Source organism: Lates calcarifer, linkage group LG15 (genome assembly GCF_001640805.2).
Source record: "Lates calcarifer isolate ASB-BC8 linkage group LG15, TLL_Latcal_v3, whole genome shotgun sequence".
NCBI lineage: Eukaryota > Metazoa > Chordata > Actinopteri > Centropomidae > Lates > Lates calcarifer.
The window spans coordinates 25,931,586-25,956,698 of NC_066847.1; the positions used below are offsets into that span (position 1 = coordinate 25,931,586).

The 25,113-nt window shown below is 39.6% G+C and overlaps 2 protein-coding genes and 1 long non-coding RNA gene across 4 annotated transcripts in view; 2 read left to right on the plus strand and 1 right to left on the minus strand.

Moving 5' to 3' along the window:
* The window catches only part of dnah5 (dynein, axonemal, heavy chain 5), a 92,563-nt gene extending 72,868 nt beyond the window's left edge, over positions 1–19,695 (minus strand). The window contains exons 1-17 of the mRNA XM_051076074.1: positions 19,425–19,695; positions 10,172–10,306; positions 9,856–9,940; positions 9,535–9,704; positions 7,784–8,002; positions 7,333–7,470; positions 6,889–7,065; positions 6,616–6,729; positions 6,321–6,428; positions 5,735–5,857; positions 5,259–5,474; positions 3,936–4,043; positions 3,021–3,106; positions 2,333–2,540; positions 2,078–2,191; positions 1,524–1,730; positions 1,123–1,203 (exon numbers count right to left, since the gene is read on the minus strand). Coding sequence (XP_050932031.1) covers positions 1,123–1,203; positions 1,524–1,730; positions 2,078–2,191; positions 2,333–2,540; positions 3,021–3,106; positions 3,936–4,043; positions 5,259–5,474; positions 5,735–5,857; positions 6,321–6,428; positions 6,616–6,729; positions 6,889–7,065; positions 7,333–7,470; positions 7,784–8,002; positions 9,535–9,704; positions 9,856–9,940; positions 10,172–10,306; positions 19,425–19,514 — 2,379 coding nt within the window. The 5' untranslated portion in view covers positions 19,515–19,695. The remainder of the gene's footprint in view (positions 1–1,122; positions 1,204–1,523; positions 1,731–2,077; positions 2,192–2,332; positions 2,541–3,020; positions 3,107–3,935; positions 4,044–5,258; positions 5,475–5,734; positions 5,858–6,320; positions 6,429–6,615; positions 6,730–6,888; positions 7,066–7,332; positions 7,471–7,783; positions 8,003–9,534; positions 9,705–9,855; positions 9,941–10,171; positions 10,307–19,424) is intronic.
* On the plus strand, positions 150–7,922 carry LOC108888995 (uncharacterized). Its single transcript, XR_001961912.2, has 3 exons — positions 150–268; positions 2,091–2,209; positions 7,796–7,922. It is a non-coding gene; the product is annotated as an uncharacterized LOC108888995 (long non-coding RNA).
* Positions 19,696–21,260: 1,565 nt separating the features above from the next.
* The window catches only part of triob (trio Rho guanine nucleotide exchange factor b), a 116,827-nt gene continuing 112,974 nt past the window's right edge, over positions 21,261–25,113 (plus strand). For both annotated transcript variants that reach the window (XM_018685192.1, XM_018685205.2), the window contains exon 1: positions 21,261–21,541. In XM_018685192.1, the coding sequence (XP_018540708.1) occupies positions 21,472–21,541 (70 nt within the window). In that variant the 5' untranslated portion in view covers positions 21,261–21,471. The remainder of the gene's footprint in view (positions 21,542–25,113) is intronic.

A 25,113-nucleotide genomic window follows, 5' to 3' on the forward strand; every position in this document is an offset into this window, starting at 1 on the left:
TTCCTAAAATGTCTGACTAAAAACAGAACCAAACTTTGCCTCAGTGGTTCCCAAACGTTTTGGCTCATGACGTCCTGACGTGAAGAAAATAGTTTTTACCTCTCCCATAATTATTCCATTTCCCCCTCATTGTATCATCTACGGCCACTAATGGCGCACCTCCTAAACCACACTCACCGCTGAACCAGAACTTAGAAACCTTAACTTAGGCCACCCGGTGCAGAAATGGGATTGACATCGGCGGAGACCAGTTCTACTGCATTTACAGGTAAAGTTTCACAAGCGTTTTGCAGAAATGTAATAAAGTCGCGTTATCATTTAGAGAGAATCCGTTTCAAAACAGGAAATTGCTAATACCGCGAGTGAAGCTAGTTGCTAACCTCATTATTCTGAATGGTGTTTGCCTACTGTAGAATTACCGTTGGTGGTATTGATAGCTTAATATCCAGCCTATTTTAGTCTACACGTAAGTTTAGTTGATAATGTGAGAGCAGCCCACAGCCTAGATAGAAAATTCACCAGTACCCACATTATAGTAGTCGGTTTGCGTAGCCCGGAGGATGTGACTCTCCCTTGCGTTTCTTCATTTTTAGGCAGAGGCTTGGAATTGTCACCGTTGGTTTATATGAGTTCTCATCCATCTTAGCTATGAATGTGTCCATTGTGCAAGTACACCCACAGAAAGTGCGGAAAAGTCATATATGACAGCAATGCGTAAATACTACCACTGTTCAGATGCGCCCATAATTATCTTTAGGTTAAGTAGACAGACCACAACACCTGGGGACGCTAATTAAACACACCTGTGCTTCAAACATAATTAAAATGACTGAATAGCACGTGCAGTAATAATGCTACTGTAAGGAGTTAAATCTCTATATCACTGTTCAGGGAGCACTCACGTATCCAGTGAATTCAAAGATTTTTTTGATAAATACTCATTAAATGAGCCAATACATTGTATATTGATTTCATATTTTATAATTAATTACACACCAAATTTTTGGTTACATTAATCATACGTTCTTTGATAGAACAATCCAAAAATATTGAATAGGCTAACATGCAGGGTATGAGCTGTAATTTATATGAAATGGGAATTATATCACAACCACACCTTACCTTAGTTACATGCGGCATGGCCAGCTGTTCAAAAGCACTCTGAATTTTAGCCCGCACCCTGGTGTTCTCACTCAACATTAACTGCAGGAGAAAGACATTGATACAGTTTGTGTATTCACTCACAGTAATGTTGCTATGAATTGCTTACCGGAGTAGGTACAATTGAAATGACCTCCTTAGAGTGACAGTACGTTTTACAATAGGATCTTATGTCCTTTTGTACTGCTCCCTGTACTGTATCTCAATCTCAGTTATACTGTCTAACACAAATATGACCAAGGAAACTTAGTTTCACAGTATTTCTACATAAATCAACTTGTGGCTCCTCATATTGCCTCTTTACGTTTTTTACAATATAAATGTTTGTAATGTACATGAACATGAATGTGTGTAAAATCCACCTGTAGTTTGTTGTAGTTCTTTTTGAGGGAATCCTGTTTCTGCTGCAGCAGAGCAGCAAAGGGCGGGATCTCTAAATTCATCCTTCTCATGCAGTTCGCCTCTCGGATCTGGGTCAGAATCTCTGGGTCAAAGTTAACAAACAGCTCCCCTGTCTCTGGAGATCTGACCAGCAGAGAGGCCTGCAGGCCCACACGGGCATGCTCCATCTATGCAGAATTTATCAGAGGTGTTTGGGTAGTTTCGTGAAGGTTGTGAGAAAGATGAGGAGAGGTGAGAGGAAGAGGTAAAGTAAAACAGAGATAAGAGTAAAAAGAAAAGAAACTTGGCAAAGGACAGAGGACAAGTGGAGGAGAAAACACACTCATGTACAAATGTGCATATATATGGAGAGAATGTAGCTATGCATATTTGGAATTCATGTTCTTGTGCCAAAAAAAATCATTTTTGTTAAATATCATACATTATTATTCTAATATACTAATACAATATGTTCTAATATAAAATTCCATGTTCTTTTTTTCCAGTCCACATCATGCTTTATTTCTCCTTTTACCTTTTTCATCCAGCTATGATGGTAGAGCATCTCAAACTCCAGCAGGATCCTTGCTACCCTGTTGAAGTTCCTGATGATCCTCTTGGCCTCTGGTGTGGAAAGAACTCCAGGATGCTACACAGGAATATAATGGTACAGTATAACTTGATTAGAAAAATGCATGGACAGTGATATTGTAAACAGCAACAACAACAAAAAAAAAAACACTTAGGCCCAGTGGAGTTTTACTGTGGAGCAGCAGGAAAACAGTATTACCTGTTGAAAGAGATCCATGGGACCCTGGATCCTGCTGTACAGCTGCCGAGCCCACGTGATCTGGCCTGCCACTGGGGGCAGGTCCCGGTCAATGGGGGGGTCCAGTTTCTGCTTCATGTAGATACGGGAGACCATTTCAATGTCCCGGCCATAGTTCTGCAGAATGCGCTGATACTTCTCATCAATACCAAGGTCTGGGATGCCAAGTCTGTTTGAATTTGAAAATAAATGTAATTGCATTTCAGTACTCAAAAATAGACAACCAGTATTAGAAAATAAAACATGAGAGATGTGAATATATTAAATTATTATATGGTATTCCAGTGAATACATCTTTTTTTTAGGTCAGGTAGATTAAAGTCACTTGGAAAGACCTTTCTTGTGGCATGACTTCCCCATAATAGCAGGAAACATACAGGCATAACTAATAACCTCATCAATGTAAGTATTACATTTAGATGTGCCAATAAATCATGTCAGTGAGTCTGTATGCCCAAAAAAACAAATGTGGGACTAGCAAACCTATTGGAATTCAGCATTGTTTTTGCATGTACCTGTATTTATTGAATCAGAAGATAGGGAGAAAGAGTTAGCCGTTTTCTGTGCTGAGGACCAGGCTGAGAAATACCTGTTCAAGCGAATGTGCATGAGATGATAACTATTAGCTATTAACTAAAGAGAGAGTTACCTTTCAAATTTCTTCAGGACATTTAGAGCTCTTTCTGTATTTTGAATTTTTTCAAAGGTGCTATCCATGAAACTCTTCAGCTGATTCTACAATCACAAAGACAAAGACAAAAACAACAATTAGAAAATGACAGACTAACGAGGTAGGGCACAGGTGTTTTCATTTACTTGGTTAGACATTTTCCTAATACACTGAGAATAGGTGTGTTCACACTGAGCTTAAGTGGAAATTCAGGTCCCTGGTTTGTCTGACTTGATGCCATAACAACCACAATCATGCTGTCCTCCATTGTGATTGGTAGGGACAATAATGTCACAAATGCTAGTTGATTACATTTAAGAAGTAATTTAATATTGTATGTGATATACACACATTCTTAATATATTTGTCAATTTGCCAGCATTATAGTTTTTTGCAAAGATGTTTCTAACAATTAATATTAGCCCGCTACTTTACAAACCGAAGAACATTCACCTTAGAGATTGTCTATGTTGCTCAGCCACAACAGGCAGCTGCAGTAACTTGTGTATGTGCTCCTTATAAAGACAGCAACATAACAGTGCTGTCACTACGGGCATCAAGATTGTTTTCAGAGTTAGTAATGTGAACGCACGTTTCTTGGAACTTATAGGCTTTCCCCTCCAAGTTTCTGAGTTTACTGTCATCTTGACTGCAGCATAACCTCTCCTTCACTCTCTCTCCTATTAGTTTAATCATACTTGTTTGAGAAGGGCAACTTATACCTGTATGATTGCCACCAGCAAATGGACTTTGGTGGCTCCATGTTACAGAGTAGATGTCTAATCAGCCACAGTAACTCAAAACATGTGGTGTGAAACTATTATTTAATTCATTTTACTGCATAATTCCAGAGGAAACAAACTAATTAGTTTTCTTCTGTAATATTTTACTCACATGTAGCTCCGAGGTGCTTTTGCGGAATTCCTCGTAGTCAACATCAAAGTCGGTTCTTCTCTGGTCTAGGAAACTGTAATGTTTCTTCTTCATGTTCAGCACAATAGCCTATCACACATAAAAACACAAGCATGTGTGCATACACAAGCTTTATTCATCAGTTCAAAAGTTCAAATCAGAAGTTTTAAAGCCTCTCAGACCTCAGCCTCATTGGTCTGCTGCAGTCAGTCCTGAGTTTGGAAATGCCACTATTCAATCTTTAATCACATGTCTTTGATCAAGTGTGTGTCCCTGCTTTAGGATAACGTCACACTGATGTTGGTAACGCGTCATCTCATGGGAGTTAATCAAGCTTATAGAATAGTAAAGGACAAACAGAGTGCATAACAATACTGGAAATCATAAATAATATATATGATGCAAAACTAACTGTCAACCTCTACAATAGCAGAGGTCTGTAATCTATTTTAATCCCGTTATGTTTGGTTACTTAGACTATGAAAGGACTGATGGAATTATAGTGGGTAAACTGGGTGTCATGAAAAACATTTACCTGGGAATATTTACTGGTGAAATTGACTGAACAACAATGGAGCAACTAATATTAACATCAAATTTTGAAGTTGCTTTGCTGTTTGTGTTCCCATGCCGTTAGTATTGTCATGGTATGTGGTAAAATTTAATGTCAGTACTTTACCACTGCATGCAGTCAACAATAAAAATAGGCCATGCATTACTAAAAGTTGAAGACTGTGGTGAGACATTACCTCCCATTTTCCCTGCATTTCTGCAGTCTGTACATCCAAGGAAGGAGAAAGAAACAGACAAATCACATCAATATACTTTCAAGGGAAAACATCTGAACACTTATTAGACAAGGTGATGCAATTCAATAATTTAATTGTTATTTTCTATGACCCAAGGCAGTACAATTGGATTTTGTAAACATAAATTTACTATTTACCACAACAAGAAACCAAGGAAAAAGACAGTAATCTGGCACGGGCACACTAAAAAAGCCTGAGGCTTTTTGTTTACTAAAGCAGACTCACTTTTAGACATACTGTACTCTCCTGAGCTGCACTGCTATGTTTGCAATTTATGTCCCGAATCTCTCAACATATAAAAATGGCTCTCACGAGAGATGTCAAACTTTTTCTTTTTGTGGCTGTAGCCTGCTTCCACTAACATAGTCCAACATTGATGACTCACAGAAGAAGTACAGGCTCAGCTGGCCAGCAGTGGTATTTCATCAGTTAATGGAATTGCTCACTTTGTTATCAAAAATGTCTGGATGACAACCTGATCTAACAATATACTTACTTGAAACCTGGTGGCCATGGTCTCCAGTCCTTCTATCTTAGAGTCCTGCAGGGCAGAGTAAGTGGACATTGTCTCAAACATTTCCAGGATCTTGTTGAGGCGTCGCTGGAATGTGTCGAACTTCCCAAAAATGTACATCTCACTGAAGTCAAACTGTCTCTCTGAGGGAGTCTGCTCCAGCTTCTCCTTGGTTTTATGGAAATACCTCTGATACTCCTGGAGGACGCCATTTGATAACAAAACTGGTCAATTTCATCCATCCATCAAATCAAGGTGGCAGCAATTGTTGGCTGAACAGAAACTGTGCTTCTCTCCTTAACATTTCTTACATCATGGCAATGGAATTGTCTTATTTATTAATATATCTTCAAAATAGTGCAAATAAACACATTTGATAATAATGTAAACAAAGAAAAACTAGGAGATAAATGATACATTATAAATGATATATTCTGCTGATAAACAGTATCCAGTACCTGGTTTAGGTGGATGGCAGCTTTGATTTTGTCAGCAACTACTTGCTGCGGCTGGTCCCATATTGAATTAGAGCCATTATTAGTGATGTAGGCCTTGCAGGCTGTGATCATCTGGTTTGTTACCTGGAAATATTGATGGGTATGGTGAAATGAAGATGGAGTGGCTAAATATTGGTGCACATATTATTGTGAGCAAGGATGTCAAAAGGTCAAAGGAGAGGTTTGTTTGAGTGTTGTATTATGGCCAGTGAAACATTCTGATGTTTATATTCTGTTCACATCTATTCTTTTCTAATCAACTCAGTGATTTGTTCACTGGGATGTTAGAAATGGACATTTTAGTAATCATTTTGTGCATATTTTTTTTCACTGTGAGTTCATGTAACAATGACCTTGGAAGGCAAAAATTGAATGTTTGAATAGCTCTTTTCATTCATCCATAAAAACATGAAAATAACAGATCCCAGGGATTCAAATGAAGACAATACCCAGCCTGTAGGCAAACAGCTTTGTTGAAACCCATTGTTAGTCAGAATATAATCCTCTTTATCACTGTTGTATTATGTGGAATGGCAACCACACCTACCTTTACAAAAAGTGAAGTAATCTTTTCTGATGTGTTGTAGTAGCGGGAAATACTGTGAATCATCCTGATGGCATTGATCAAACCTGGGATTGCATCCACCATCGATACCTGGAGTGAAACAGAAATGTCATCAGCTTACATATGTGATAACATGCACTTGTGCACATTTAACAGTATTTGTGTAACTCACTGTTTACTCAGTTCAAGGACAGTTAAAAATGGAGACAGTACATTTGCTTTGCTTTTAACTCAGCAGACCACTTCATCTTTAAAGCCATTTAAGTGTTTTTCTTACAGGGTCACTGTTGTAAAGAGGGTCACAAAACTTCTCCAAGCTGTAGAGGTACTTGACATTGTCTTTGGCTTCGTTCGCTGCATCAGTGATTCTGGTATCCAGCTCCCGCCACGACTAGACAGAGCAAACAAGAATGAAAAAGTGATGTAATGGCGAGAGGGTGTTTTGGGAAAATCAGGTGTCCTATGAAACAGCAGAGACGAGAGAAAGAAATTTATACATGTGGCACATATAGTCACTAAAACTTAGCAGTGACTGATAGTCATATCTGACCTTTATAAGTTTAGATTTGGCCATCAGGAGCACACCCAGTACAGCTTTGACGTCAGGGCTTTTAAGCTGGTCCAGAAGGTAGTTGAAGCGGGACATGCGTCTCTTCCAGTGGTCCAGCTCAGCACGAGGGCCAAGGTCATCAGCCTCCTTTCTCAGCTGATCACTCTCAGCCAGAACCTATAGAACAGAGATACTTTATAAACACCCGCTGTTTATGTATAATTTCTGCAGTTTATCCCTTGCTTTCCCTGAATCCCACATAGTCCTTATATTGTGGGGGTTTTGCATTCCTATCCAACAGACTGAACAAATTTGGATCATTAAATGTTGGATTTGTGAAATATAAAAACATGAGATATGACACAATTATATCAAGTTTGAAGATAAACAGTAACTGTGGTAAGTTTGAGGATAACTTCTTACCTGCTGACTAAGATGTCTTACCTGTTCTATCTGTTTGATCCAGACTTTCATGCAGGCCTCTATTTTTTCTGTGGTCTCTGTGCTGCTGGCTGCTGCCATATAGTCTGATGGGCCTTTTAGCACCCGCAGGTCAAAAGTGTCACACTCTTTCAAGGTAACCTGAAGGCAAGCCATGACATGGTTTACTTTTGCTGACATATCTATAATTTACTTTGTTTGTGAATGTGCCTATGTGTGCTCACAAGTTTCTGGACTGGCTGTTACAGTTATTTTAGAGTTGCAACACTTTAATGAAAGACTACTGTATGAAAAAGCTTTCAGATGTTCAAATGGCATTCATTTTTTGTAGGTGTGCTATCTGCCCAGTGCATAATGACCTTCAGTACTGCTTTGGTTAAGTCACAGTCATCTCTTAATTGGATATTTTACAGCTTTTAAATGAAGAATTAAACTTATTGTGTCTGCTCTCTACCTTTTCTTGCAGACTCTCCTGTGCTCCAGCCAAAACAGACACAAAGCTTTCCAGTGATGATATGAACTCCTGTTTGACAGCCTGGGCCTGGGGACTGGCCAGCTCCCCCCAGCCATGGTTCATCTTCCTCAGTGTGGGGATGAAGATGTCGGAGAGCAGCTGCTCCACACTTTTTAACAGACCCCCTTCTGTTGTGTCCAACATGTTGAAATTTACGTCCTAGGAAGAGATAAGTTGGACAAGCTCACAGGGCGTGTGAAGGCTACAGCTGTAATGTAAGTACCAAATGAGTAAATGCACATATATTTCAACATCACTGCAAAACATAGAATAAAATAAAATAAAATAAAATAATAATAATAATAAACAACCCTGTGTAGAGGCTCCCGTAAGAGCTAGGTTGTAAGTGACCTTCTGACCTTTGGGACTAGACACAGATATTTGATTTCAAAATCTGGCAGGTAGGTCCAGACAGAATGGTTCATACTTGACTGTATGTGGCAGCAGAGCAGTAGATACCCTCCTAGATTATAGTATGTGTGAAAAAAAAAGATTAAAAACTAGCATCGTGTCTCTTTTCAGGGGGGAATGACAAAGTTACATTGTGTGGTGAAAGGAGGTGGGGAAAAAAGCTAAACCAGAGGTGGGCAATTGTGACTAAGTTGTTAGCAAATAACTCATGGGTAAATTGAAGTGCCTGATAAATCCACAGCGGACACAGTAAAACAAGAACATCTGAAGTTGTTGTTCACCAAGCAACCCATTTCAGACATTCCCTTTTAAGCTAGCCCACAGTAACCCACAGTAAGTGTTCTGCTGTTGTAACACACTGACACTCAATAATTTATAGCTTCGTGAGTTTCTGTCTTGTTTTTCACATTTTGATGCAATCCCCATCTTTGATGCTCACTTGTAGCCTTCCCTAATGTTTACTATCCATGACAAAAGACAAACAATGCATTAGAAAATTTTTGTTTACTGCACTAATGCTAAATTCATTGCTGGGTAGAGCAATACCTGAAATACCCCAAATTTTTCACACCAGCTCTTAATTTATCATGATTGTGTTTATTATTGTAATTTATGTTAATCAAAAATTCAGTAGTACTTTCAGTATGCTTTTTTGTACTGCAGTGGGTAAGCACACACAAGTGCTCTCTCTCCCTCTCTCTCTCTTTCACACACACTCAAAGACACACACGCCAGAGTTACCCTCTCTTGCTGTGAGTGTCTTGTAGCAAACATGTCCTTTTATCAGTAGAGGTGATTAGGTGGAGGTGATTATTGCTGATGACAGCAGGTGATCAGCAAGAATCAATAGCTAGAACTGCCTGTGGTGTCGCAGTGCTGTTGCTGAACCCCCTCTAGTCTCAGTAGCTCTGAATGAAAAGAGCCTGTTTTCATTAGTGGGCTCAAAGAGAAATCACTGTCAAAGGAAAAGGAATCAAATGTTCTTTGATCCCCAGAAACACTATATTTGTCTCATTAACAACTGTCATGTTAGTAAATGGTCAAAATAATCTCACTACTCCTTTTCTTTTCTTTTTCAGAATTACAGTACAGCATCTCTTTGAGTCTTTTATCAGAATAAAATCAATGACAGATGACTGATGATGGTCAATTTAGAGTTTGTTCGAAACATAATTGCACAGTTTTGCTTTATTTCAAATATCTGATCAACCTTCACTTCACCCTCAGAGGACTTAATGGCCTCATGCTTATATTTAACAAAACAGTGCAAACTGACTCACTCTGTGTATGTTCTCAGAGGTGATTGTCTTAGAAGTGTTGGCTCTGGTGAAGAAGACACACACCCCCGTCAGCGCCACATCCCTCCCGTCTGTCACAAACATTTTAAACTTCTTGCTGCGGCCAGGCTGCTGAGCAACAAGCTGGGAGGGTGCAGCGGCTGCTGCTGCTGCTGTTGCTACAACAAGGAATTAGACACAGAGACGACATAAGGTATCATCACAAAGAGCTTTGACAGAGATAATTGCACATAGGACAGAACCTCAACTGTTGTGTTGCAATCAGTTTGCTTTTGACACAATGAGTGTGCATTTTCACATTACCTGCTTCGACTGGCTCTGTGTCCTGATAGTAGAACATGAGGTGTGGAAGGCCCTCAACCACAAAGAATTGCTCCATGCGGTCAATCTGAGAAAGATGCAAACGGACAGCAGTCTCCAGAAAATTAGAGACAATGTCCAGATGTTGTAGTGCTTACTATAGATATGCTCAGTGCAGCCATGACAACCTCTAAACTCAAATAATTACTCCAGTCCTATTCTTAAAAACTGAAATAACTAAAAGAAAATAGATGTGGCAATAATTTTGTACCAATAAATATTCAAAGTTTTGTAGAAAAAGACAAATAGTACAGAGTACCTGATTCCCCTCCAGTATGGCATCTTCCACATCTGCTTTCTCCAGTCCCAGGCATGAAGCAACAATACTGAGGATGTAGTCATGTCGTCCATCCAGCTGGGCCCGCTTAGCCTCACGCTCCTCTTTCAACTTTTGCTAAACAAAATGAATAAACAATTATAGATAGGTAATATTAGGATGGTGTGTTGAGTTAATTTTAATCAAATTAAAATGTAATGTCCATTTTTCTTTGAGTGAGTGCTGAAACAGATGCTTTTTTAAACAGACAAAAGTAAAACTGAATTCAGTCCAGTTCAGGTTCACAATGATTGAAAAAAATATATACGGTGGTTTTTTTTTTGTAATTTTTCCATGAGAAGCACAGCTTGAGTTAAGCCATAACATGCCTGAGGAGAACAGAAAGCATTAAACCATATTTCACATACTTGGTATGTAGTGATGAGGTTGTTGGTAATGACAGATGATTGAAGCCCTCCTGTGGTTCTACACTTTGGCCCAGACATCATTTAAATAACAGTCCATTCAAAGAACCATGATTATGCATAGTTTTCATTGAACAAGCAATAAAACATCAAAAAAAAAGTGAAAAAATCCTACAAATATTGTCAATGCACAGCATCCTTCTTTACTTTGTGTATAACTCCACACAAAATATCCAAAGCAGATATCAATATTCCTTCAAGAATTTCAGATCTTCCATTTCATCCTTCTACTTTTGAGTGGTTACTCCATGACTCTTCTATGATTCTCTTAGCCCCCTTCTAAATAGTACAAAATGCAGCTGTCTTATAACGGATTAACCAGCACCACAGCCAGCGGGTTGCATTTAGGATGATGGGACAGTAAACACACAACAATGGGTTGCCAGGTTCTGCTGATTAGCAGCACAGGAAACAAGGTCAGCCAATAAATTACATGAGACCTGGTGTTGCACAGTGTTGCCAGCAGCTGTGGGGTGCATTTAAATTCTCTCATTTACCCTGCCTTTTGTCTGTCTGGAATTCAAACAGGGGATGACAGGAATAGTTCTTTCTAGCTTAAAATACTTTTTGCATTGACGTCACGAAGGTCTGGCCATGTTTTAAAAGGCTCTCTTCTACAACAAAGCAGGAAACATCCTACTGTGCAAGGCTATGCCAAAAACAGAACACTTGAGAGCTCCCTCTTTTATACAGCAGTCTGTTTAGACAATTGTTAACAACTGGATTAAACTTTAACATTGAGAATGACATATTACATGATCAGGTTTCTCATTATGTTCTCCCTTTCTCTCCTCTGTGTGTTTTTAAGTACACATCCATGTAGTTGTGCTTCATAGAACAGGGATTTTGCCTTATATCCTAAATGACTGCTAAAATTTGTAGCATACGCTTAAGATCAGGACATAGTGTACATGCAGGCACATGGGGTGAATCCCCATGGACTGCGCTGAGAATCAGATTGGAGAGAATAGATGTGACAGGTTTTGGGGGATAGATCAGATAAAACCCTGAATAAAGCGCTAAAAAGAACATAAAGAGGAAAGAAAAGAATGGCAAATCCAAAAGATGGAAAGGATGATTAAACAAACATGACACAATGGAGGAAGAAAGAAGTGAATGCATGTGCCAAAAGAGACACAAGAGGTGTAGAGAAAAAAAGAAGGAAAAGGCTCAGGAGAAGGATGAAACTGACTGAATCTCAAAAAAGATGAAGAGTATAAAGTGAAGTATGGGATGGGCAGCTGTGCACAGTGAGGAAAAATTAAGACAAATAAGTCAAGAGGAGTGGGAAAATGGACAAAGAGAGAGTGGACAATTCTATATATACTCCAAGGTATTAATTCTTGTTAGTTAGAGCCTGTGGGTGCTGATCATGTGAAGCCAGGGAGAGGCGGAGTGACAATAAGGCTCGTAAGAGCAACAACACATTAATCTGTCTGCAGCTTTAAAAGAGATCTGACATTAACCACAATGGCATGCAAGTTTGTTAAGTGAAACAAGCCAAATGTCATCTTTCCACCTGCTGTGCACCTACATCATCCACAAAATCTGCAGAATCATTAACTTTTTCAAAAGTAAAACATTGTCATGTTTGCCAAGCACCAACAAACCACTCTCAGGAACAATGACTACAAGTCTGAGGTCACCTCAATAGATAACAGGATGGTTGCTGAGCACAACAAAATGAAAGGCTTGAAATTTACTCACACATAGTTCAGTCACTTCACACATTTTTTACTTGAACTTTTGAGTGTGTTTTTTTTTTGTATTTCGTACCTTTAAAGCATATCTTTAGGTCAAATGCCAGAACAGAAACAAATATTTAATAACCACCCATGTGATAAGAACACAGGAAGCATAGCTCAAACCTGCATGACCTATGTCATTTGTACAATTTCCATTTCATTTAACTTATTATTACATTTAGTATTTCTAAAAATTCATCCTTCTTACATTACAAAATAGAGACATTTATTTAGATATTTCAAATAAGTTTACATAAACCATTTTAGAAGTCTGACAATGAATCACACCAACCTTGTCAGAGTTTCTGGAGGTAAACACACACATTATGCACACACAAACACTCGTGTCACAGGTCGACCATAAAAAAAAGCATGCCAAGCCAACAGTTGCTGGGCGACCAGCCATTTCACACCTTCTCTCTTTCTTTATTCCAAATCGTGTGAACAGCCAACCCAGTCTTCAGCCCAGAGACAAACAATACACATACAGACACAATGCAGCGTGGTACACATTGTTCAAACAAGCAGACTAAGTCACCACTGAATGCAATATGTAAACACACCAAACACACTAGCCAACAATAACAGGCTCCAACAATGACAGACAGGCGTGCACACACACACACACACACACACACACATCCATGTTTAGTTATTCCCATAACAGACACAGAAGCCAGCACTGACAGATCCATGTAATAACAGCCACAACACTAATAGCTTTCAAAACCAAACAAAGCCCCATCCTGAGATAAGCTGTGTCGAGACTGACAATCCCTATAATAAACAAACTCTGGCTTTTGGAATTAAAGAGAAAACAGCTGTGACAAAAACTGTACAGTGGGACAGTTTGGCAGGAATGCAGTCTGATTATTTATCTGATATTTTCAAAAAGCAATTCAAAATATTTTCAGCGCCCTGCCAAATCTCAAATACACACAGATGATGATGAAGTCAATTTTAATCCACATCTTTTGGGGAATAGAAAAAAAACACGCTGTGAAAGTCAGAACAGAAGTAGTGGATAAAGTTTTGCGGCTAATTTTGTCTATTTAATTTCAGTCACGCTATGTTAAATGACAGATTCCCTCAGAGCCAGTACTTGATAAAGTACATGATAATTATGTGAATGGTGAAACTAAAATGGGAGATAAGCCTCACATGACATGACCACAACAACAACAACAGTGCTGCATGATATCTCTTACCTGAATGAGCTTGGAAACTGTTCGTTTCCAGAGCTGCTTTCTAAACACCCGCGACATGACAGTCCCTCGCCTCTCTGACTCAAACCCTTCTATATCCTCTCCATAACCTGCTATCACTTCCTCATCTACATGAACAGAGGGAAGCTGTATACTCTTGCCCTCCAGGGGGATTAGCCCTATCAAGTTGTCACCGGTGGCCACCCAGCCAGCTGAGCTGAAGCTATGCCTGCTTTATGTTTAATGGCCATTCCTATTAACAGTGTATGAGTTTTCACAGCCTGCTGTGGTCAGCAGTTCAAACAAACTGAAAAACATGGGCTACTTTGTGAGCTGTACACACAGGTGCATCATACGCTCACTTGTGAATCAAAGCCCTCATATGCACGGGTATAGAAACAGATATAGAGAGGAACACTGACAGCTCTATATGCAAAGACTCACTGTACACTCACAAAGTAATAGGCAGGCAGTGTGGTCAGATGAACATGCACAGACACATAGGCACACACCTCAGGCATCACTGCCTTAACAGAATAGGATAAGGAGCCAGAACATAGCTGTCAAGTTTCACTTAAATGTAACTGCATGTGACAAACTAGTGTAACCAAGTGCTTTAAGGTTGGTGTCTGTGTTGAGGTCATGTACACCCACTGTGTCACTTACGTCACCTGATCATACAGACCATATGAATCTAGTCAAGCTTTCCTTAAAGATCTGTGGCTATGGACTAAATCTTGCAAACACTGTAATAGTCAAAATGCCACACACCTTTTACATGTACCTCATCTACAAAACCAAGTTACAGAATTGTCAAACAACAATGCAACAGGCTAATATTAGAGTGTTGTTCAGTTATAATGAACTTCAAATGACCAGAGTTTTAGATCTAGATCTGGATTGGCAGTAGTCGTACAGTACAGGTCCTCTGTCACTCTCCTGTATTTTCTGACTTTTACATTTACTCATTTGGCAGATGCTTTTATCCAAAGGGATGTACAAGTGAGGGACAACATGACATCCTCAGTGCAGTTGGAGACCTTGACGTAAGTACTAGGTACTGAATCTATTCAAGAAGGCAAAGTACAAGGAGATCAGTTAAAGAAGTGTACCAAAGTGCATAGTGGTTTGGCACATCAGGGTGAAAGAAGAAGCACTTAGGTGTGGTTTCGAACTAGGGACTTTTCTCATGTTAAGCAAACATGATAACCATTACTCTACAGAAGCTACATTTGATGGTATAGTATGTCAAGAAGAGAGTGTTAAAAATACTAGAAAAGCAGGAAAAAATTATTAAACCTCACCATGACATATTATTCAGTGCACTAATTCTCTCATCTGTCACTTTTTTTAGTTAGATTCTGTTAAAATACATAGTGAACTCAGCAATAATTCAACTAAATGTCATATCAAATATATAATTCATGGATGTGTTTTTCCAGAGCTGCAGTGACTAAATACAGAAAACAGCTATGTTATTTCTATCCATGAACTTGGACTTTAATTATCTATTTAAACGAAAACAAGGGTTTCAAAAAATCTCTCTCTGATAGTGTTTTGCATGAAATACATTTAGTAGAAGAACTGGACTTACTCCCATCAGTATACTACAGTGAATCTGTTGTCAGATGAAAGCAGTCATTGTTGATCATTGTTAGAAGTCCACATAACCTGCAGATCACTGAAACATGTCCAGACAGACTTTCACACATAAATAGCAGCTGATTTTCTAAGCTTTTGCCTTCTTGAGCTTGTTTGCTGAATCCTGACACATTAATGATGGATTACATTTGGCCAGTGTCGCAAGCCAAGAAGCCAAGCTGTCTGTAACTTCAGAGCTCTTGGGTCACCTTACCTTGTTTTGATAGTCTGGTTTAAAATGCAGCATCGTCAGCAACAGCCTTTCACACTGACACTTCTTTTCAAGTCATTCCACCGTCTTAATTGGCTTTGCTTTTCATGACATCAGAGAATTACAGCATCCAACAAAGAGGACAAGACAGAGAACAAGTGGCTTTGCTACAGTATGTGAGCAATCAGCCTCCTTATTTGCCATGTGAGAAAGGTTACTGCCCTGAAATTATGAGAGTGTTGCTCTTAAAAGGGGACTGCTAACTACATAATGCGGTGTTAGGTAACCACCTGTCGGCAAGGTAATTATCAAGGTCCCCCTCTCACCTTACAAGTCTGTTACAATAATGGGATGGAGAGACAGGGATGAGAATGAGTATGGGGGTTCAAAGGTTGTTAATATATTGGAATACAGAATCAGCAGGTAGCAGTTTCAGATATAAGGTATTAAAGAAATATACACAGACGCAAATACGAACACATAAAATACATATATGCTGTTCAAAAATGACTCCCAATAAGATGTGTTACCCTTTTAAAGGACAACAGGTTTCTCACAGTAAATACCTCTTTGATTATAGTATGCAATGCCATTGTATGCTAACTGACTGAAACTACTCACATAGTGACTGTAGTAAGACCTTCAAAGGACACCTATGAAATAAGAATATAATGGTGACATTTCACAGGCATTAGCATTCTCCTTTTTGTGGTATGTGACATTTCACAATTGTGCTGCTAGTTTATTTGACTTTCTAATTTGTCACTTTTTGCCTCGAAATAATAAAAAATAGCATGAAAAAAGAAGTTAAGCAAGAATATAGTAAGACTCTGCTTATTGATAGTAATATAGGTCAATACATATACAATGCATATTCAAAGACATTCGGTATTTTTCTCAATAACATGGATTCTGGTAAGTAGAGCTGTAATAATCATTAACTCATATGACTAGCCAATCAGCATAACATAAGGCACCTGATATTTTGATTATCATGAAATTGTTAAAGATGTTTATCAAGCAAAGATGCAAATATTTGCTCATTCTAGCTTCTCAAATGAGAGAATTTGCTGCTTCTCTCCAATGTATATCACTGCGTATTGAATACCATTTGATTTTGGAAAAATCGAGCATTTAAAAATGCCACCACAGGGTCTTTTTTTTAAAAAATATTTTGTAGATTCAATGTATTATTATAGGAAAATAATTGATAGATTAGACTGTAATGAAAACAATTAATAGCTGCAGCTCCAGTGGGGAGACCCTAACCATTCAACCAGTGAATACATGCATACACACAAACACACACGAACATAGACCTCCCACCAATTAATATTAAATTCTATTAGCTTTTACTGTGGCATCCAGCAGATAAGAGGCACCGCTCTCTCCGCATGGATCTGACTGATGGTTTGATATTGAAGAAATGATTGTGAAGCTTTGCATTTAGAAGCAGTTGGGTCATCAATTTTTCAGTACACCATGACTGATTTTCTACGTTCAGCTGTCTGGTTTGGAGCTGCCATGAAACAGGAGAGTGACTGTAAATTATAAATGAGGAGGTGGTGAAATCTAAAAGAGAAGAGACATAGACATAGGGACGTCCACAGTTCTCCCCTACGATGCTCACACTGAGACTGACATGGAGAGCTTAAACACATCTGTTTTAAAACTACTACACAGCTCTATGATTTTTACTCTCACTGTTTCTCTTTTTTACTGACTTTGTTGTCTCTTTGTTCTGACCACTTCTGGGCGCAGTTGCAAAGTTATATCAAATAGATTATAATTGTTCTATATTGCCTTTACTGTGTGAAGTAATTTTACTTTATCTTAGTCCATTGCTATACTAAAACAAAATGGTCATTAGGAAGATATACAGAAACTGTAGAGGTTGTTGTCTTGATCCACAAATATGCCACATTTGAACTGATACATTTCTTTATTTATTTATCTTTTAGACAGTTCATGTCTCCTTTAACACTGACTACTTGAAGTAATTCATAAATAAGAGGGAGTTTACTCCACCACAAGTTTTTGTCATCATACCACCTGTAATTTCTCTTTTAAATGTATCATAACAATTAACTGCATGAGTGCCATTTTGGTCAGCATTGCATGAAAACAAGTGAAAGTGAAGCAATTTGAAGGAAACAAATTCTATTAGTCCATATATGTATTCAGTGGAGCAGATCCACAGTCTGCTGATTGCTGTGGTTTCTAGTCACTGCAGAGTTGTTGATGGTTTTGCATACTAATTTAACATGTACATCATAGTATAGAGCATATTGTGTTGTATTTATCTTAAAACTAGTTTGTAACAAATATAAGAATTGCAACAATTCATATTTATTTTATATCCCGCATGAAAGGCTGAACTTTGTGTAAATGAAAAAACGTAATTATCTGTAAATGGGCATTTAAAAAACAAAGACAGATTACACGTTGTCATAGAAAGTGTTACTGATAATGGCAGAATTCCACATTAATTAAGACTGCTTGATGCAAACATTTGATTTAAATGTGACTGTTGAACAACTATGACATCTTTGTGGACTGTCATTTACTCTAACATTTCAGCCACTATACTGTGAACACACTACCATCTAGTGGATTGAGGCTCATCATACAACCAGCACATGCAGTATTACAAAAGGTTCTGCTACAGCTATTTTTGACTACTGCTGAGACGCTGGTGAGTCTAATAGCGTAGTGGTTCTCAGAGCAATTATCAAAAGGACTCAGGGGGTTCCTGAGTTGGAAATGAAGTGCTGATTAATTCTATCATTCCCTTTTTTTCACATTAAGGTGGAATTTTGATGTAAGGTTTCACTCTCCCAGTTCTTATGATCTTACTTTGACTTAGCTACACCAGTCTAAAGTGTTAAATTATGACATATAGTGATTTATCTGAGGTCAGGGTTAAATAAATGAATTTATTCATTTAACAAATATACATTTGTATAGAGAATCTTTTGTGCCCCCAAGTGGCACAAGGAGGAGCTGTATATTGCATATTGATCAATTTAGAAGAAAACCCACCATGTCTTAAAATACGGTATATCTATAAATTGTTATTTCTCTCTTTAGTTTGTGTTTTATGCAGTTGCCTGTTTTGAACCTGATTTATGAGAGACATAGCCTATATACTCACTCATCCGTTTATTAGAAAAACCCAGCTAAAAGTATTGCAGTCTAATACAACAGCATTGCAAATGGTAACTTCATGAAGGTTCTGTTGTTCAGTTTTTATTGATACTGAGAAAGGTGCTGATTCAACTGCATGGGGAAAAAATCTGATGCTGTTGAATTATATTGTGTTACAGTGACAGGTGTTTCTATTATTTTGTTCACCTAATTTACCTCAGGGCCTTTGGGCTGTTCACCTCAGGGCTTTTGTATCAGACTGCATCAGTATCAGCCAAGTTGACCTAATAAATTTGCAACTGAGAGTATGTGGCCTTTTACATTGTCAATGAAAAAATTGTCATTGTCAATTAGACAAAACACCTTTAAACATTTTTAGATGTCCATTTGCATAATAAATAACACAAAATGTCCCCATGCTCAGAAGGAAGAAAGGAAGATCTGCTTTTGCGTGTGCAATGACTGCAAATGCATCTGATTGATTTGACTGATATATTTTACAGAGGTCAGAAGAATCATATTAAACATAGGACAATATGAGGATTCTTTACACAGATAGTCCTATTAAGGATTAATCAAAACAATAATATTAAAAGATAATGAATTGTTATCGTAGGCCTAATACCTAGAGGCAGGCTGCTCCATTCACAAGCCTCTCTTTAGGTCATAGACAAGAATAGTCTGTTACAATGATTCTTAGGCCTGAAATTAGGGTCTGCCTTGCCCCTGGATGGGGGGCATTGAGGAAATTTGCCTTATATTTAAAAATGTCTGACGTTATCATGATTATCCCTCATCATTTGTAAGTATTTGGGATCAAACCTGCATCTCCTTGAGTGACTCCACTTGGACAGAAGGCTGGGTGGGTCTGTTCCTGTAGCTGACTTTGGCGAGCCGAGAGCTGAAGGACATGGCTCAAACATTCCTTCACTGAAACCACTCTTTAAATTTCCAGCTTCACTCGCGTGAGGTAGTCACGCGATCTTCTTCGCTGTTTCCTTAGAATAAGTGTAGCTTTCTGAGATTTGTTTTCGTGGTCGGAGTGCCTATCATCTTCCTCGAGACACGTTTTGTCGGTGGTGATCGTGTATGTTGTTAGTGGTTTCCAAGGTAACGGGGCATTTGTAAAAGGAGAAAAGGAGCAGTGGGCTGCTAAGAAAAGAAGTGTAGACAATTTTAAAAGTGGATATTTTCTGCCACCAATTTTCAAAATACAACAATATACTGTAATTGCACCAACATTACAAAATCTGGACAGAAAGTTGTACAATGCTTGCACTTTTTTTCTTTAATTACTGTTACTCTACATCAGTTTCTGTCATTTTTGTCCTGAGGAGTAGGTGTTATCCATGAGACTTTCAGTTATGGCGGTCCTGCCCACGTGCTATAGTACAATATAGATTTTAATTCTACTTTCCCCTTATTTATACAGCGTGCACTTTAGGCCTACACCAAGAGAGAGGATGTCAGAGTGGGTCTTTTGTAGCAGGACGGTCAGTGCAGAATTTAAACAGACACTCGTTAACTTCAGCATTAACAAAATGCCAAACTGACAGCAGCACTGCAGAGGAGAGTTCACCCGCTAAATGTCACTGAAACATGCAAATCAGCCGATCGCTACCTTAACTGATGCTTTTATATCGCTGAAACTGAAACTCAGACATTGTGTGGCCCATCGGGTCAGTGAGTGACACAAAGCGAAACATATTCTGACAGCTTTCAGTCCAGGAGCAAACACCTGAAGTTATAGCAGTATTTGTTTTTTACTTGTTTAATTGTATGCCTTATTCTTTGGGCCAATGCGTCACTGAACTAAACAAGGCAAATTAAGCATACTGTTCTTCAAAACAGATGTATTATGCAGTATTGTGTATCACCACCGTACTGTTCTGTGGGTACGCTTCCTAACCTTCCCGGAGCAATTTGTTTAGGCAGCCTCTAGGTGGCAGCAGTGCACCGTCGCTGATTAAAAGGGTTGAGCTGCAGCTGTCAGGCAGAACTGGGTTAGATTTGTGGGGCAAATGACCTCATAGTGTAGCATCATCTTCATCACTAGGAGATGAAGAGAAGATTAAATAGTCCCTCACCCTCAGTGTCATTTTCTCCTCATTCGCTGAATACACGATTAGTTATTACTGGCAAAAAATAGCCTTAATGAACAACTTGCAGTAATTCAGTGGGTAATAACTGTTAGGAAAGTAAATAGTGCAACATCAGAACTCAGTGACCCCGTGGGGATAAGAATTCAGATATAACGGCCTATGTGATAAGGACTTTACAAAGCTGCCATTTGACGCATGAGAAAAGGATATCCATGATGTTTATCGTTATGACATCCCCATAACATCTGGGCTCGAGCTATTAAGGCGTACAATCCAGAAGAATGACTCCCACGCAGCCCGCATCAGCACCGCAGTGAGTGACGCCGGGGGCTGCTGCTGATGTGCTGTGGCGCACACTAAAAATTGGGTGGCGCACAATGCACCAAAACCCCCCGAAACGGAATCCCAGGATATCCCACCCCCCACCCACCCCTCGAAACGGAATAGCCCTCCCCCCCTCCGTGCTCCACTCCCCTCCTCCTTTACCTCCGCCTTCTCTCACTATCACCCCCCCCACCCCCACCCCCTTCCTCCTCCTCCTCCCTCACGTCCCAACTCGGGAGCGCCGCCGATCGGTCGCCAGGATTTTCCCTTCTCGGCCAAAATGGAGGAGGAGGTCTCTCGCTTAATGAAGGGAACACAGATTGTATGACCGGATCTGCTTCAATGAAAGGCGTCAGGATCCGCTTTTGCTGATAAATAATTATTGCAACACTAAAAGCCCACTGAGGATATCTATCGCTATCTCCGCACAAGCGACCACAGCCATGAGCGCTGGAGAGGGACTAGATGAGGCTGCGAAGGACGCGGCAGACATAGCGGCGTTTTTCAAATCCGGTAAGTCGGGAAGGGGCGAGTCTGCCTCTGAGAGAGCTACAGCGGAGCTGTCGTTGTGATCACTGGTGCTCTGCCACATTGTTGACAAAAATGACAAAAAATGACCTACTGACGGGTTTCATGGGCGAGATGTGTAGCTACTGCGCGTCGGACGTGCTGGAGAGATGCGCACACCTTGTAGTTATTTACCACATTTTAGTCCACTGACTTGACATTCTGCAGCCTTTGATGACAACAGCTCGAGTAACACCTCCTGAAATGTGTGCGTTTGATCATTAGGCAGTGACCCCATTTTGGTTTGGACCATGGAGGCTACAAGGTGTGGATGGTCTCAGCTCGACCATGGTCTCTTTGCTCTGTACGAGTGATTCGACGTTACAGGCTGTGGTCCATCACGAACCCCTCGGATGTGGGTCGAACGTTTTCTTTTCAGATTTCTGTCCGCAGACGCGTGTAGATTGAGCACTCTGTGCAAACGAACGTGGGATCAATGCATCACTTTAAACCCAGGTCTCCCAGATCTCATGCACGGGTAGAGGCAAGGCCATGAACGCAGGTATGGGCAATAGGTTGCACTCTACGCACCGGGCCTGTCTAATATGATGGCATCATCATAACAAATAAGGATAGGCTTGCCTACTGTGTCACTCTGCATCCTAAACATAAACACCTTTTACAGATCCTGGGGGGCTGTCCTGGTGTCTGATATATGGAATATTGTTATATCATTCTAAGGTATAAGATATTTCAAGATGTGGTTTATTTTGGCTTTTTCAAACTCATATAACAAGTATTTCTGAGTGTGAAAACAGTGTATTGCAGGTTTCAGAGCTGGGACTTCTCACATTATGTTTTTTGATTAGATATTGTTTTCGTTTTCCGGTTAACACCCTCCACCCCCCACAAACAATACATCTTTAACCCAACCTGACACAGGCATTAGGAGGGCAGGGAGCACTATTAGAGTTTTCAGTAGGTACATTTTTAAGCAAAAGTCCAGTGTTGGGAAAGGTGTCGCCACCATTAGAGCGGGACCACCTCTGATACACACCAGAAGAAGCAGCTGTCTCTTTCCCTCTCTCTCAGCTGTTTCACTCTGTGACACCTGGTGCCTTGGGGTCTGCTGGTTACCGTCTCCTGCTGATTGCACACATGCAGGCGCGCACACGTACACACAGCATGTGCACAAATCCACGTAGAAGTGCATATTAATCAGTAAATTCAGCAGACATGCTTCCTTGTGCACACACACACACAAACACACATACAATTCATTCTTTTCTTAAACAGCCTATAAACCACGCACTTTCTTCTAGAAATTGCCACTGCCAGTCAGACAGTTAGGAATGTTGTCAAAATGGATTGTATTCAAATGCTGCAGTCTCTCTTGCAGTTGGCTGGACGCCTGCCAATGTATTTTCCTATAGCTGTGTTGTATCAGGCTGGAAAGTTGGCTTATGGTGAAGCTGGACTGCTTGGATGTTTATATAGCGGCAAATGCAGTTCATACAGTATTCATGATGGAGACAGAAATAGGTTATGGCCTCAGGAAACTTTTATAAGAGACTATTATGAAGAGAAAGTATGGGGAAAAGTTTCTGGGAGAATAGCACTAAATGCTGTGTGAATAATGTTGAATAGTTGCATTTCTCCCGCTGAGATCAGAGCTGGTGGCTTAAAACGTCCTTAGTCATCTTTTTTTAATTAATGTTTTATCTCTATGTCATTCTAGAGGCACACAAAATGGACATATTGGAGAGATGAACAGAATACAAGATACTGTATGTCTGTGAAGTCATTAATTCATTCTTTAATTGGATTTCATTCAGCGGACTTGAACAATGTCACTATCGCTTCATGTTATTCATTCAGTTCATTCAAACATATTGTTGATCTCATTCAGTTTAATAATCAAATAATCACTCTAATATCGAAAACATTTTATCAGTGTAATTTAGCTCAAGTTTTGTACTTCTGACCATCAGGTTTCATTTATTCCTATTCATCTCTCCTTTCTCTGTTGTTCAGAGGCAGTGGTTGCTGCAACAATTCATTCATTTCATTGACCTTTTTGGTAATTAACTGCATCTCTTCATTTTCACTGTTTTTGAATCTCTTTGCTCTTTGTTAGGTTTGATCATTCACATATATACATCTGCAATCTGTCCAAACAGGAGATGATGATGGGGGAGAAGTCGGTCATTCACTTGTACTTTGTATCCCAGTCTTTCTTAGAGCTTCACTGTGCAGGACCAGTAGTAATGGACACCCTGCTCCGTGTAGCCTTTCCAGCAGGCTCCCTAATTGTTGCCAGCTTGTTGCATGGTGAAGACTTGGCACACAGCTGCGCATCCTAGTTGATCCCAAGCACGTTATGTCTGGGGCTTGGTGTATGCGTGAGTCTGTTTTGTTTTTCTGGGGCTCTAGATGCACTTTGGTGCCCTAGTTAGTCAGTGAAGGCTAGAATATGACAGAATCTTCTACTAAACAAGAGCTAAAGTGACTGCCTTGCCACCCGAGTGGCTTGATCACCAGCTAAAAGGTTGACTTAACGAGAGACTAACTTGCTGACTGACTGATAATCAGATTGAGTTTGAAGCTACAAAGGTGGCTGACTGGGTGATTAAAGTGAGATTTCCCTCGAAGCACCTAAGTTCTAGTTTCTGATTCTGCACTAGTTTTGGATTTCTTCACCTGAATGGATAATATTATCACCGGCCCTCGAAAATACTTGACGTTTCTCTTGGCTTGATTATTTTCAGTGAGCAGATGGAGCTCCATCTCTGAGTCCCACACTGTTGCTGTGGATCACAGCTCAGCCACTGAGTCACTCTCCCAGGTTGTTCATGCCGTGATTTAAAATCCGATCCCAAAATCTTTGCAATTGGTCAAAGATGAGAAACATTCAGCTGCTTTCTTGCCCATTTTCATGACATAAATTAAGTTTTTAAAAATCTTTTTCACCCTCTGCTCAACTATCCAGGCACGTATAACCCCAGTATGACAAGTATTTGCAGTATAAACCTTTTAAAGCGCAAGAATACAATAACACTCTTCATAACTATATTTAGTTGTTTACTACCCTCATAAAAATAGCATAATCAGTTGACTATTAGACCAAAAATATGTCTCCATTTCTGTATTGAATACAGTTGCTGATAGTGCCCCTTTGTTTCTCATTTAGACTGCAGTTTTGGACTTTAATCAAGCCTTCTTCAAAGTGAGGCATCACAACTCAATAACATACTGCTGATTGCCGGGAGCCCACGCAAAGCTTAGCAGCATGTCCCCTGTGAACTTGAAATATTGGGTAATTTGTAATCAGTGCAAGTTACTCATAACTAGAGGTTTGCCTGGTTGTGGAATGGTCAGGGATTGTATTAGGATGAGTCTGGCAGTTGTGGCATATTGCTGTCAAATATCTTCCAGCTGTGGGTGCAGCACTTGCAGCAACAATGAACAGAGTAAATTCAAGTACCTTTCTGCAATATTCACAGTATGTCATATGGTTATTTCCCTGGGCAAACTGCATGTTTTATTGATTGTTGAAGTGGACAGAAGCAAATACACCC